At 44.0% G+C, this 16,185-nt stretch overlaps 1 protein-coding gene across 1 annotated transcript in view; it reads right to left on the bottom strand.

The window, feature by feature from the left end:
* The window catches only part of LOC308157759 (importin-11-like), a gene marked incomplete at both ends in the record, with an annotated part of 254,304 nt that overhangs the window by 174,075 nt on the left and 64,044 nt on the right, over nt 1–16,185 (bottom strand). Inside the window, 6 exons of the mRNA XM_080531366.1 lie at nt 9,160–9,236; nt 10,779–10,924; nt 13,359–13,472; nt 14,854–14,970; nt 15,208–15,326; nt 15,460–15,526. Of these exons, the coding sequence (XP_080387492.1) occupies nt 9,160–9,236; nt 10,779–10,924; nt 13,359–13,472; nt 14,854–14,970; nt 15,208–15,326; nt 15,460–15,526 (640 nt within the window). The remainder of the gene's footprint in view (nt 1–9,159; nt 9,237–10,778; nt 10,925–13,358; nt 13,473–14,853; nt 14,971–15,207; nt 15,327–15,459; nt 15,527–16,185) is intronic.

The raw sequence follows: 16,185 nt of genomic DNA, 5'->3' as shown, positions 1-16,185 counted from the left end.
AGAAGGCACTGGGAACTGAAGTAGACGAAGTGTTGAAATAGAATGAGCAGTAAAGGGATTCTCAATACCACAGTAAGTGATAATTGGACAGCAGAGATAGGGAAAGAGGGGGAGTGGGAATAACAATGAGAAAATAAAAGATAATAAAACAGAGATGAGGAGAGAGATCTTCATGGCCTGGAGAAACATTATGGCTAAATTGGAAAAAAGGTGCGTTATGATTAAAAAAGGCACATGAGCTCTCAGCAATCAGCATATAGCACATTTCAGTGGTAGACATGCTGCTCATAGGTGATTTAACGCTCCAATGGGCACAATCCACCCTTCAATTAAACCATTCCTTCCAACCACATATGATCAACAGTAACCTCGTTGACACCAGGCATTCCTAGTTCAGAAAACCTTTTGCTGAAAGGAGTTAGAAAGAAATGACGCCTTGTCAAACCAATCAAATGCCTTGCTCGAGTGGACCTCCAAAAAAGTTACGTTTTTCCTTTTACATTAGATTTTCATTTTTGGCATTTAGCAGACGCCTTATTTTTAAAGCGACATACAACAAATACATTTGATTAAGTAAGTGAATCATCTATCCACCAATCCTAGCAGGAAAAAGTAATCTATGCTCAGGCCAGGGACCATTGGCAGTCATCGTGCTAGGAAGTTTTCTTCCATTTCTGGATGTTGCAAGCTAGCACAGGCAACAACTCTCTGCAAAATAGTCCTACCCGGTTGAAAAAGACACACATAACAACAAGCACCCATTCTGCTGGCATGTTGTTGGTTCCATCCAATGACATTGCAAGCACATTCTCCCATCGCTCCGTCCAGTACATTCCAAGCCAGATCGGCTAATCTAAAATTCTTCAGACCAATTTACATATGGACATAAGTCCATAAGTCCTGGACATAAGTCCAGAAAGAATATTTACAACTACATACGGCTGTGGTGCAGGAGGTAGAGCCGGCGTCTAATGATCGCAAGGTCTACAGAACCCCGGCAGGCCACATGTCGAAGTGTCCTTGGGACATTGAACTCTAAATTGCTCCCAATGAGCGGGCCGGCGCCTTGCATGGTAGCTTACCGCAATTGGTGTGTGAATGTGTGTGTGAATGAGAGGCCATTATAAATCGCTTCGGAATAAGACGCTATATAAGTCAGTCCATTTATACTGAACAATCTTCCATCTCATATATAACTTTCTCCCACTTAGGATACAGAGGAATGGAACTTTATATTGCCACAAATGTGCATTGATTTCCCTCACAGATGCTGGATGGTCTACGCTGGGAGAGATGATGGCTGCCCATGCAGAAATGGGTTATTACCACATGGGAGGTATTGCTGTAACTCCTCCAGGGGGATCCATGGACATGGGATATGGATTGACATGAAAAGCCAAGACCTCAGGGTTAAATAACTTTTGGTAAATCCCAACAGACTGAAGCAGTATTTAATAAGAGCTATGCAGCATCATGGCCACATTTCCCATACACTCACTGAACACTTTATTAGCAATACCTGTACACCGTCTAATTTTTACAGGTGGTGAAATGAAGTGGGGAATGTTTTCTTGGCACACTTTGCACCTGTTAATACCAATCAATCATCGCTTGAATGCCACAGTCTATTTGAGTATTGTTGCTAACCATGCTTTCAAGTGCCATCCTCTGGACATTACTTAGTGTCATAATGTGTATATGATGCTATTTGTAAATTCCTAATAAAAATCTAATCAGAAAATCATGTGCATCCCTTCATGGCCACAATGTACCCATCTTCTAATGGCTACTACCAGCAAGAGAATGCATCAAGTCGTTTCAAACTGGTTTCATGAACATGACAATGAGTTCAGTGAGTTCAGTTCACTTCAGTGGCATTCCCAGTCACCGGATCTGAATCCATTAGAACACCTTGGGGATGTGGAAGAAGAGAGATTCACAGCCTGAAAGTGCACTTGAAAAATCTGAAGGAATTGTGTGATGCAATCATCTCGTAATGGACCAGAATCTCAAAGGAATGTTTCCAACATCTTGTGGGATCAATACCACTAAGAATTGAGGCTGTTTTGAGAGCAAAGGGAAGGCCTACCCAATATTAGTATAGTGTTCCTAATAAAGTGTTCAGTGAGTGTATACCTAGGTAACATTCAAAATATTATTATATTTCTAGCAAAGCTTACAAACGGAATCACTAGAATAATAACTATAATCTCAAAAGCTGGCCAAAATCTCTCTAGGTAGCTAACGTTAGACAGAATTGATTGAGAGGATTAGACTCATTGTTGGGGCTTTGCTAAGAATTAATCAACTGAGCCCTACATCAGTTGTCTTAAAAGGTTACAAAATCATCTCTCTCATCTTGTCTTCAGTGATTGGTGCAAGCAAATACATGTGATGAATGAGCAAGTGGTGTGGCTACATTTATGGCTGAAAGGGTCCTACCAGGGGATGAAGGGAAGGCGGACGCCTGTCGTTGAACAAAGTTGCTGTATAGACATTTCACACAAACTCCTAATGGTTCTTCATGGTCAATGGAGACGACGTGTGGTAAAGTTATTCCACAGCACTGTGTGAGACCGCCTGCGGCCCACTCCACTCTCTGTGATGATGAGAGTACATGTAAAACCTGCTGAGACTTCCATCAACCAGTTCATTTACACACATCCACATCCCTGGAGGAGGTGGGGAGGTGAATGCCTGTTTCTGACACTCTCTTCCCCTTCCCTCCCACACCCTCTGCATCGTCTGCCCAGCTGATAAGCTGTGCACATAGCGATATGCTCCAGGCAAGAGTTCCGTATGAATATCAATACGAGAGAGGAAAAAAATAATGAATGGAAAGGAAATATTGAGTTCCTAAGGTTCAGGGTAGGAAGGACAGCAGAGTGACAGAGTAAAGCCATGGATTTGATAAGGCTTTCATCATTTTCTACCTCGCCAATGTGTGTGAATGAAAGGTGAAGGATTCAACGTGTGAATACCAAGAGCCTGACAAAGTGTCCGGCTATCGAAAATAAACTGATAGAATAGAACAGTCGAAACTCCACACAGCTGCAGGGTGCATTGACTAGGCACACTCAGTTACTCTTTACAGCATTTAAATCAGTCTTTAAATTAGAATCCATTTTATATCCAACTCCAGTGCACAATGTATGCACGTATGTTTCCAACCATCTTGGTCACTGACAAGACAAAGGTCGGTTATGAGTTTCTGTACAGGCGAAAATAATCACAATGACACAAACGGTGCAGTAGATGTGATATTTTCACCCTTCCTCTATGTATTTCTCTCCTCTATCTCCATCTCGCCCTATCCTCTCTCTCCCCCCGCCTCAATCGCCCCCTGTCTTTTCACCAGTCCCACTCATTTCCTGTCTAGGTTATGCCATCAAAGGAAAGACAAAAGTATCAGTGATACTCAATGGGCCAGACAGAATCTGCAAAGGCCCACCTTCATGCCTTTCAAACAAATTTGAAATCAAATGAAGTCAAATGTTCCAAAACATCCCTAGCCACAGCATTATTGATCCAGTCTTTAGGCAACAGCTGAAAAGACACTGATGAAACCCTTTGTTTCAGATTCCAACAGACCCTGTGCTTATGCAAGTTGAAGTGTGTGGCTGGGGTGAACCGTCTGTTCACAGATGGCCTTACATCTGTGTGTCAGGACAGCCTCTGAATTGGATGCAACAACTTGGATGCAACAACAACAATGTGAGTGTCTGAGAGACAATCATTTAGTGAACATTCGCGAACAGATTGGGTTACAGTAGCATTGTGTTCAGGCTATTTCACTGAGAACAAAGTCAACAAAAGTAAGAGACGGGTTCTTGTTGATTAACCACAAGGAAGATTAAAGAAATCTCAACATGGAGCAAATGGAGAATACAATAAATCAATTTCAATGTTGAGATAGAGGGAGTCAAAGATAAAGCACTCACATTTGTGTAACAAGGGCATGGGCAGTTCATCATCAAACAAAAGGAAGAGATGCACTACTTTTAATTTGCCTTCTTTTGGAAAGTGGGCATACACCAGCTTGGTTCACAGTGAAGTGTTTGCCAGCATGACTTCAACTAGAGACACGCCGATGCCTCAAATTGTAGTGGGCAGATCAGATCAGCGTGCTGATAAAGAGTGCCACAGCACCTCGTTAGCAGTCCTACACGTCAAGATGACATTAAGCGTCTCGCTACGCACCAGCCTAGCCTGTTATCCAGAGGGACAACCTCAGCACCCTTTCATCACAATGTGGCAACCTGACAAGATAACGTTTATGACAAGAACATTTCCCCCTCCTGTGGCCCCAACATACAGTACAAGGAAGAGTGGATATTCATGTGTCAAATGAAACACTATACGCAAATTGTTCCATCCTCTGAGCATGTCGGATAGGAGGTCAGCTGTCAAAACGAGTTAGCTGAGATGTGAGAGTACGAAGCAATCTTAACAGAACTGCACAAGTGGATGAGATAAGGCGTGAAGGTCTTACTAATAGCGTTAATGTTTGAGATGATGTACTGTCACATCTTTCGCTCTTGTCATTATGTCCCCTGATGAAGACTACCTTTTGTCAATGTATTCACTACCTTGACTCTCTTCCACTCACCCTAGTGCCACTTGCATCTATAGGCATGCACTGGCTGATGGTAATTGGTATGCTGTTAAGGTACTGTATATGGTGGGTAAAAATTAGCATTTATGATGATGTCGAGCCCACCTGTGACAGATGCCATCAGGCCCCTGCCACACACGGTCACATGTTTTGGTCCTGCCCCTCCCTACATAATTTTTGGTCTGACATTTTCCAAACCATTTCAAAATGCATTGAAACTCCGATCTGGCCAACGGCCCTAACAGCTTGTTTTGGTGTGCTCCCTGCCAATCTCTCACTACCATCATATAAAGCTGGCCTGGTCGCCTTTACAACGCTTCTGGCCAGACGTCTGATTTTACTGCAGTGGAAATCCACCAATCCTCCATCTCACTGTGTGTGGCTTAGGGACATTTTATACTTTATTAAAAGTATAAAATCCAGGGGGGGATCAACACTTAGATTTTATAAAACGTGGGGTTCTTTCCTTAATTATATTAGGGCCCTACACCTGCCAGATGCTCCATAAGGAGTAGACCATCTGGTAGACCTACCTAAAATTACTCAATTGGGACAGCTGGGTTAGGTTGAATATGTGTGATTAACTAGTGGAACCATTTATACGAGCCCCATATATTTCTGACTCTTGACCACTATACATTAGGCTACTGCTTATTTGTTTTAGGGTATACAGACAATGTATTTGAATATCTGGACATCCAAGCTATGTGATGTGTGTTTGTTAGGTGTGGTTTCTCTTTTTTCTTTTTTACTTTATTTTATTTTACGTCCTCTTTTGTTGTTGTTGTTGTTGTTGTTGTTGTTGTTTTTGTTGTTGTTGTTGTTGTTGTTGTTGTATGCGTCTGTGGGTATATATGGATGTTGTATCATTTGATTACCTCTCTGGCTGCTCATGCATTTGTATGACCCACTATTTTATGTTTTGGAAAATGATCAATAAACAAATATTTAAAAAAAAGATTAGCATGTGTCAGTTGTAATCCGTCAATCTTCATATCATAATCCATCGATTTAAGCGGATGCTCGAGCTATATCAGATGCTCGGATGTAATGGAGAGTCAAAGAGAATTTGCAGTAGCTGAGAGAAGCTCAACCCTGCCCTATTTCACTGCGTAGGCCCATCTAATGTCAAAGGCATGGGCTGCTCTCTGACACTCCAATTACTGAATTTTCTGCTCCAGTTTAGCAGAGATAAAGCATGGCATCTTTATCACACGGGCCAGGCCACACACCAGGCAAGCCAACAGCACCAACCCCACCGACACAGAGTCACTGGCCCACATTCCTCACACTTTTTCACTGATCAAAAGAGTACTACCAGAATAAGTCAGCTGAAAGGATAGGAGGGGTGGGTGGTGGTAATAATGATAGACAGGAGCCTGGGAAAAAAGGAGAAAACTAAGCCCATGAGAATGTTGTCTCTGTGTGCAATTATATATGCATGTAAATAAATGCATGAGGGTGGGTTGTAAAATTATGCCCTGTTTGTCATGTTTCCTATGAAAGGATGGAGGGGCATTACGCTTTGATAGTGTGTGCTAATTGGTTCTTACCAGCCACCACAGTTCTGAGACGTGTAAGCTTCTCTCGACAGCACAGGTTTGTGTTTCCCTCACAGGGTTCGCATGGAAAAGCCACCTGCACCTCATTCCGGGCTTTTCTGTGTGGTGTTGAGTGGTAATCATTTTTAATGGAACCAAGCAAACAAATAGCCGCTATGGCTACAATTTCTTCAGCATCTAAAGTATGAAACATAACTGAAATACAGACACTAATTGCTAAGTCCCCACATTTGCAGTTATATGAAATAAAAATATTACTACAGAAATATGAATAAAATATAATCATTTCTCATCAAGTAAAGAGATTTTTTAAAAAGCCAACAAAACAGCAGTGCTAATATGCAAATGGAAAGCACAAGCAATCACACTGGGGAATAACATTAATTCAGCCACCGTGGTACGGGAACGGCTGACATTTAAAAAAAAAAAATGAATTGAGATCCCTATTTATTCTATTAATTTATACATTTCCTGGAACAAGGCCTGCGGTAGCCTGATGTATGAGTTGGCCACAGACTAATGAGGGTGGGCTGTTATGAAATTCATTACGTTCTCTGAAACACCTGTCATACTTTCCATTTAGCCTAGCATAGGATAATAGGATGGGGAGAGAGAGAGAGAGAGAGAGAGAGAGAGAGAGAGAGAGAGAGAGAGAGAGAGAGAGAGAGAGAGAGAGAGAGAGAGAGAGAGAGAGAGAGACACAGAGAGAGAGAGAGAGAAAAGAAGTCAAGGATGTGACCACACTGGAAAAAATATCTTCTTTTCTTTCCTGCCTTATAATTTTGATTTGATTTTGAGGTCCAGTTAGGATAGTAAGTTGGGTTAACTTAATCTTAAGTCTATTCAACTTCATAAAGTAAGAGTGTTAGGGTTAAAAAAAGTAAGAGGGTTGAAATCATTAACAACCCTACCACTGTGCAATCACAAGCTGAATTAGTACTTGTGATCAGGATATCTTCAGGAGGGAGCATGGTTGTGGTGACAGCCATAATGAGGACATCATCCATGTATGGAACACAGCGAGGGCTCGCCAGGGAGAAGGCGACAGGGAGAACCAGTCAAGGCTAATCCACTGCCGTTAATATGGACGTAATTAGGCAACCAGGGAGAAGTCTTGACAGGAGTTTAGGAGCTTAAACACAGAGCGGGGCTCTTAATAGATGATGGCTGACTGGGGCGTCAAACAGACGCATGTTCTTAGAACCAGATCTGAAAAGCCTTTCATGAAATGCTGTCATCGGGCTATAGTAGAAATGTTATGCTATTTAAATGGGAGGTATTCCGTCGATGTTCCATCGATGTTTCCAGTCCAAGAAAACCAATTTGAGGAAACCATGTTGTATAGTTTATGTCAAGCATTTCACTACTTATAATGTGCTTACACTATATTCTGCAAGCCTAGCATAGAATGCCACCCCCTTCTGACTGAATAAGGAAAAGCGGTCATGAGAAGATGAGTTTTAAAGTGCTATATTAGCATTAGCCTTAGCTTTTAGCCAAAATGACCAAATTTCAAAGGCAGTTTTTTGAGATATCTGGAAATGCTTCAACATGGTAACACATTGTAGTGCCAAGATGCATTGTTAATCAGACATGGGAGGTATATGTTTTCAATATATTTATAGAGTATGTGATATGAAGTGATATGAACCAGAGTAAAGTTGTCTGTGTAGGCTATTTGTGAACAATATATAATGTTAAGCTGAATGGAATCAATATACAGCATAGAGGCAATGACAAGGTTAGTGAATGAGCGGAAGAGGAGAAAGCAGTGGGAAGATGCATGTGGACGAACCCAACTGCATAAAGATGCGCGTCTTTGATCTCGCTACTTTTCCGATGCATTGGAGGCATTTAATCGACCACCGCTAATGAAAGAGCTCACAGGTAAGAAGACGCCGCTTTATCATAAAACGATAGTTTGATAACGTCAACTTCCAGAAGACTCAAAACCACAGGAGGAATGTGATGAATGTCATCTCAGAGGCCAGAAGTTAGCAACTCCACACATCCCTCGCTTGTGATGAGCTCATCTGCTCATGCTCTTGTTTACAACCCGATTTGCACACGCAGTTCCACAGAAAGAAACCGTGGAGTTAGCTGAAGAGGTTATCGATGCCAATATGATTGTATATGTTGTACTGTATGTATTGTAGTGTGAATGAGGATGTGTGTGACATAATTGTAAGACATTATTTATTTATTTGTTAAACAGGGGAAGGATGACATGGACTGTCAGTGTGCGCTGCAAGATCCTCTCAACAGTAATCCATCTATTATCCATCTATCCCTCTCCATCCATCTATCAGTCCAATCATCATCCATCCATCCATCCATCCAGTTGCCCTCCAGAACTGCAGCAGAAATTCAGCTTGTGATGGACTACTGAGCCTGTTCAATCTCCTCACTCTCTCACACACGCACACACACACACACACACACACACAGGCCTGATTTTCTGACTCCATACTAGCACTGAATCAATCCAGCCCACAACCGTGGTCAATAAGGGGCCATCGTTCAAGAGGATTTACCCTCCATCAGCCACCAGCCCAAACACAAGACGAAAGATGTGAAAAAACTGGCCTTGAAGTCATTCCAGGAGCGTGACAATGATACTAAATCATAACCTCTCTCTAAGGAAAAGCACTGGGAGTGATTTGTCAAACTATACCCTGTAGATGCGGATTGCGATTCAGATGAAAACAACAATTCCAGGTGTCTTCTCCTGTGATTCAACAACCACTACGCTTATTACCACTAGCATACTCATCTACATCATCATAATCCAAAAATCACTACAATCAGAAATCATCAACCATAAACACCACACCTCCCATTTATACACCAACTTCATTGGCAAGCCCCATGACCAGGAGAATGACTAGGCTAAGGTCGAGCTGCCTTGTGTGAAGTGTGGACTACTAAAGTCTGCTAGAGGCCTTCAGGATAGGACCATTATACACAGCAGGAAACACTCACCCAGCAGAGCTGACATGTTCTGGAAGATTCTTAGCAGCTCTGTGGTTATGGCCGGACTGTTCTCCAACGTCACTAACCTGGAGGGAGTGAGGGAGGGATGGAGGAAAGAAGGGAGGGAAGGGGCAGGGAGGGAAGAAGAGGGGGGGAGAGAGGAAGGCAGTGGAGAAGGAGGGTGGAAGGGAGTGAGGGAGGAAGGACGGGAGAAAGCAGGAAGAGCAAAGTTCACAACACCACTCAGGGCTACTGTAACAGGACAACCAACCAACCTTGTTTGAGAAACCGAGTCTTAGTGGCCACTATGATGGCACCAGAAATTGATTGTGAGAATGCAAATGAGTAATGGAACGCTAACTGCCAAAACGAGGAACGGTTTTGCTAGACTTCATCTAAAACTCTTGACTGGGGCAAAACATACTGTACTATACAGTTCTGATGTTCAGCTGGTGGAAAAATAGTCTGAAAACATTCTCGAAAAAATGAATAACAGCAAGACTGAGTGTGATGACAAAGTGTTGAGTGATAATGGTAAGAAGGTATTTTTTACATTACACTGGTTATTTGCACACAACCCATTACGTTGAGAGATACGGTAAGTGTGTGTGTGTGTGTGTGAGAGAGAGAGAGAGAGAGAGAGAGAGAGAGAGAGAGAGAGAGAGAGAGAGAGAGAGAGAGAGAGAGAGAGAGAGACAAAGCGACAGCGTTTCAGAGACACAGAGAGAGAACAGGATAATGACAACAAGAGAGTGAGCGAATGACACAAATGACACAAATGACTCAGTAAATGAGATAAGTACTTAGGTCACAACTGTTCATCAGTGAGGATGAAAAGGCAAAACTGACAGCAGCATCACTTACACTGCAAAAATAAATAAATAACATTGAACACTGAATATTTCATAGGCTGACGCCGCAAAGGAGTGAGAGTGTGCGAGAAAGACAGAGCGAGCCTTGAAGGAGAGAGATAGAAAGAGAGCGAATGACGGAAAGAGAGAGAGAGGAGAGAAGAACGAAAGGTCATGGTGGTTTATTTAAGCAGATTAAGAGTTATTTTACTTTGACAAACAAGCCATCTGTGTGTGTGTGTGCGTGTGTGTGTGTGTGTGTGTGTGTGTGTGTGCGTGTGTGTGTGCTTCTAGCTGGGTGTGTGTGTTACTGCTTCTAGCCACGGTAGCAGATGGTGCATGATTATAAGAATATGGTTTTAGAGAGAGAGTGAGAGAGGTAGAGAGAGAGAGGTAGAGAGAGAGTGAGAGAGGTAGAGAGAGAGAGTGAGAGAGGTAGAGAGAAAGAGAGAAAGAGAGAGTGAGAGAGGTAGAGAGAGAGAGAGAGAGAGAGAGAGAGAGAGAGAGAGAGAGAGAGAGAGAGAGAGAGAGAGAGAGAGAGAGGTGAGTGAGTGCAGTATCTAAGTGATAATAAATGTCTACCTTTAGGAGTGTGACAGATGCTGTTAGTATCAATGTGAGGACAGACAGCACTAGTGCTTCTCACAGACTTCGGTGGTAAAGGAGGATACGCACACATCACCACATACATCAAAGGCACAACAGTGTGTGTGTGTGTGTGTGTGTGTGTGTGTGTGTGTGTGTGTGTGTGTGTGTGTGTGTGTGTGTTGTACCTACCACAGCTCAAGCCCGTCTTCCAGAAGGTAAACGTGAGGTGGTTGGGAGACGTCAGTGCTCAGCTGGATGACAGGAAGCAGGAAGGGGTACAGGTTCTTACTCTCCGCCCCCAGGCCCTGTGATATCACACAGAAAGTGACATTAGCAGACAGGAGAGGGCAGATTCTAAAGGCCAGTTCAGACCCCGCCGCAGGGCGGCTGAAGCCGTTGCGTGTCGTCTCAAAAGACCTACCGTGTCAAATCGCCACGTGCCGTTTTAGAACGTAAGAACATCTAGAACGTAGAACGTCGCTTCCGCCATTCAGGAAACAGCACAGACCAGTAAAAATAGAACAAAAATAGAATAGAATAGGGAAATAAGCGAGCGAAATTGGTAGAAGTCAGTATATCCCCAGTTTCCAATTCCTTACATAAGTTGCCGTAGGCCCCCTGTCTCTGCCGCTGCAGTAGCCAAAGACGGCTCCAGATCCTGGGTTTCCTAGCTCGGCATCTTCACCGATAGACAAGATTTGTTGATAAGTGTTGTTTCTGCAAACACTGCCAGCAAGTCACTGTCGCTGTCATCCATTTCTCTCTTTTTCTTGCCAGGTAAAAACAACTTGCGTCGTTGTTATGGAAACGGTCACCTGTGTCTGTGCCCAGTTTTAGAATGTTGCAAACCATAGTTTTGGGATTCTGTTGCAAGTGGTTGCAAGTTTCAACTCGTCTCATTGTGAATCTTTGATCTGAACTGGCCTTTAAAACAACAAAAGATCACAAAGGAAAATTCCAAAGACAGAGAGAGAGAGAGACATACAGCATGTGTTCTACAATAACGTTTCACAGTGTATGAGGTAATACCCAGGGCAGTTTCTTAACTCCTTTACTTCTTAACTTGATGAGCTCAGACTGAGTGACCTTCTGTGGGTCTGGTGAGTCACTGTGGAGTTCACACAGAGGACAGCGTACAACAACAGAATGGCCCATCTCTCCATACGCATACAGTATGCACACAAGCGCACACACACACACACACACACACACACACACACACACACACACACCACTGTATCCAGCGAGGAGACAGATTGAGGAGATGGTCAAGAGCTGTCAATCATATCATACTGGCACACACATCATGTTGCCTAAAAACCTGCCAACAAGATGTAACAGTCCATCAGCACTGACACCCATCTGTAGCCCTTCCACTCGTCTGCACCCTCAGACTGCCAACTCTCTGCCTCTCCTCTCCTCTCCAGCCCTCTGTCTTCTCTCTGCCTCTTCTCTTCTCCCCTCTGTCTTCTCTCAGCCTCTCCTCTTCTCTCCTCTCCAGCCCTCTGTCTTCTCTCTGCCTCTCCTCTCCTCTCCTCTCCAGCCCTCTGTCTTCTCTCTGCCTCTCCTCTTCTCCCCTCTGTCTTCTCTCTGCCTCTCCTCTCCTCCCCAGCCCTCTGTCTTCTCTCTGCCTCTCCTCTCCTCCCCAGCCCTCTGTCTTCTCTCTGCCTCTTCTCTCCTCCCCTCTGTCTTCTCTCAGCCTCTCCTCTTCTCTTCTCCCCAGCCCTCTGTCTTCTCTCTGCCTCTTCTCTCCTCCCCTCTGTCTTCTCTCTGCCTCTCCTCTCCTCTCCTCTCCAGCCCTCTGTCTTCTCTCAGCCTCTTCTCTCCTCCCCAGCCCTCTGTCTTCTCTCTGCCTCTCCTCTCCTCTCCTCTCCAGCCCTCTGTCTTCTCTCTGCCTCTCCTCTTCTCTCCTCTCCAGCCCTCTGTCTTCTCTCAGCCTCTTCTCTCCTCCCCAGCCCTCTGTCTTCTCTCTGCCTCTCCTCTCCTCTCCTCTCCAGCCCTCTGTCTTCTCTCAGCCTCTTCTCTCTCTCCTCTGTCTTCTCTCTGCCTCTTCTCTCCTCCCCAGCCCTCTGTCTTCTCTCAGCCTCTTCTCTTCTCTCCTCTCCCTCTGTCTTCTCACAGCCAGTCTTCTATCCCTCTTCAGGCCTCCAAAATCACACCTCTGCCTCTGCTATGCCCTTTCAAACCACTGTCTCAGCTCACCCTCCATCTCTTTACCGCTCTCACTTTCTTCCATCTCAACTTGTGTGTAGAGTATGGCTTGTGTGTGTGTGTGTGTGTGAGAGTGTGTGAGTGTGTGTGTGTGTGTGTGTGTGTGTGTGTGTGTGTGTGAATGTGTGTGAGTGTGTGTGTGTGTGTCCTCCAGATGGTCACTGCTCTGCTCTGGAGGACACATAATACACAACAAAGTGGTTCAGCCCAAATGGGTCTTGGCCGTGCGTGTTCCAGAGTGTCAGGGTCTGACTGGAATGAACAGTTCCAAAGGAACCAGGCCATAATGGGACTATGCACCAGAAGTGAATAACGTAGAAGCCCTGTTTGGAGCTCACACTCTGGTAGAGGCTAGGTGGTGTATCCAGACATACAAACACATCTGTTCAGACTGCAGAAGACACTTTTCTTTGCTTGGGTGTTTGTTTGGCCATTTTTGGGATGCAGACAGCATCTTCTGTAGGGCTTCATACAGATTTAAACTTGAGGGAAGAGAGGGGTTTATGTGTGTGTGTGTGTGTGTGTGTGTGTGTGTGTGTGTGTGTGTGTGTGTCGTACCTGTACCAGGTGGACAAGGGTGGTGAGTATGGCACAGCGCAGCATGTTGTGTTCCTCCGACTGTTTCCACAGGAGCGGCAGGTACTGGACCAGACAGCCCACGTAGGGCCGGATCTAACACAAACAAACAAACAAACAAACACACTGTCACAACAACCCACAGCAGTACATTACCATTCAGTAACCATTAACCATGTCTTCATCAGTACACCAAACAAACATAACAACCCTTTCACTAGCTGCTAATGGTCCCTGAAATGTGTTCATTAGCAACACGGAGATAAGAGCAAAAATGACTAAATATCCAATTAACCACACACTTCCCCACAGACGTTCATAATCATACTAATTCTCAGAACTAAACTAATTTACCCAAACAGTCCTCTCTCTTTCTATCCCTATGAGAAAATGCTACCAAAAGACGCATTGATGACAATATCTCTATTAGATGAAGCCAGGACCACGGATCCTGAATGGAGCCAGTCGCTCTATTTCCCTCTGTGAAATTGGAAAGGAGGACGGCACAGAATGGCCCCTGATTTCAAAAGTGCTCCGGTGCAGTGGGTCAAAAATAAGACTCCCAGGATACAAAAAAAAAAAGAAAATTGAATTATAGACTCTAAACTGAGTTCTCTCGCTCCCCTCCCCTCCCCCCTCTCCCCCAGCCCCCCCTCACTCAGTGCTGGGATTTCCTGCACCGTTACACCATTTTAACGAGCTGGTTTGGGGCAGGGAGGTTAGTTAATATCCCAGGCAGACTTTCAACTTCTGCCCTTAACTGAAGAAAGAAAGAAATCCACTTCCAAAGGTCTTTAAAGAAGATGAGAGGGGAGCCAACTTATCTCTAAAGGGTAATTTGTGAATATGGAAAATAGAAAGAGAGAAGAAAAAAAATGAATTATATCCTCCGCTGATAGTTTCGTTTCATTCCATGTTTTCTCCCAACGCTTCTTTCTTATATCGCTTCAAAGACTCCCTGTGAGGAGTGACAGAATATTCATTGGGATTTTCTTCTCACATACAGTAGGGAGTTTAAGACAGGCCCGTTTGTAGAGTGGAGGAGACTGAACTAGACTGACAGTCTACCAGAAGGAAGGCAATTTCAGTTTAAGTCAAGAGACTAACTGGAAAAGAGTTAGAGGACGACATTTACGGTGAGTTTCGGGTCAAAATCTCAACAGATTAGCTTCACGATCGGATGAAGATGCAACAGATCCTAGCAAAATATCAAGGCATGTCAGCGACCGGAGAGGAACTCCAAAATGTAGCTTGTCATACAAAATATACACTGCCAAACGGCTATGAATGAAATGAATTCTTATTCTTATCTTATTCATCTCTAACAACTCCCTCCCACTCAGTGCCCGCCCGCCCCCCCCATGTGAAGCCCGTCTTCAACTTTTACCTGCATTATGGCCTTTGGACATCAGCAACTCTCTACCTCTACTATGTTGTGACCTTTGAACTTTGTGGAGACCACCCCCTGACCTCTCACCTGGATGCTGACCCTCTCGATGACGCAGGAGATGACATGGAGGACCTGCATCTTGGTGTCACACTCTGTCACCTGCTGCAGCAGCTGGAACAACAGCCCGAATATAGACTCTAGATACTGTAGGGGGAGAGAAAGACAGAGAGAGAGAGAGAGAAAGAGAGAGAGAGAGAGGTAAGAGCAGCAGAAGGAAGGGATGAGGGGAGAGAAAAAGAGCTCCATTTCATTTCTAACATTCATAGCTTTGATCCATATCGTCCATTCTATAACACGTTCAGTCTAAGAAAGCATAGGCAGAATAAAACAACATTTAATTTCATTGCAGTTCCATTTCCACAAGAACGTCAGATTCCTCACCGGTAGGAACTGTTCGGTCCGGAACTCAAAGTCGTCCACAGGTGATGATGCGTTAAGGTAGTGACGATGAGAGGTCTTGCGGGTCAACTGAACATTCCTGAGTGACTTCATTAAACAGGCTTGAATCCTATCCCGTCTATTCACTTCACTATTCATTCACTATCAATGGTATTGAAAACTTGTCAATGCATTTGTTCAGAAGGAGAGAGTGATAATGATTTTTATTTGGAAAGAAAGCAAAAATGTCAATACATGACGTTTGTTGTAAACATACGAGAAGGATATTGAGCTTCAGGGTTGTGGCCGTCTCAATCCGCACCTAGAGACCATAAAGGAAGAGCATCAGTGGGGAGGATCATGTGTTTGGACAGACAACAGGTTTGGTTATTAATGCTTGAAGAGAGAGAGAGAGAGAGAGAGAGAGAGAGAGAGAGAGAGAGAGAGAGAGAGAGAGAGAGAGAAAGAGAAAGAGACAGACAAACAGGGAGGCAGGCAGAGAGAGGACACAGAGATCGATAGATAGAGGACAGAGAGAGAGGCCGAGAGGACAGAGAGAATAACTGTCATTAAGGCGGGCTTCAGCCTCACAACAGAGGCAACAGCTGGACTTAAACTAAATAGTCCCAAAGTAAAGCTCTGAGCACTGTGTGTGTGTGTGTGTGTGTGTGTGTGTGTGTGTGTGTGTGTGTGTGTGTGTGTGTGTGTGTGCGTGCGTTATTGTGAGTGAGAACAAATTCAGTTTTTAATGTAGTTATATCAGTATTACACAGCAGTGAGGTGTAGTTATATCAGTAGTACACAGCAGTGAGATGTAGTTATATCAGTATTACACAGCAGTGAGATGTAGTTATAGCAGTATTACACAGCAGTGAGATGGGACAGTTATGGTATTTTGGGCCCCAAAACAACGCTAACTTTGATATACTTGGGTATCCATACATAAACCATAACATTTGACAATGTGCTGAATTCAACTTA

This window comes from Nansenia antarctica (genome assembly GCF_963989245.1).
Source record: "Nansenia antarctica genome assembly, chromosome: 5".
Lineage (NCBI taxonomy): Eukaryota > Metazoa > Chordata > Actinopteri > Argentiniformes > Microstomatidae > Nansenia > Nansenia antarctica.
The sequence above is the reverse complement of the archived record's forward strand: the minus strand, read 5'-3'. Positions and strand labels throughout refer to the sequence as shown.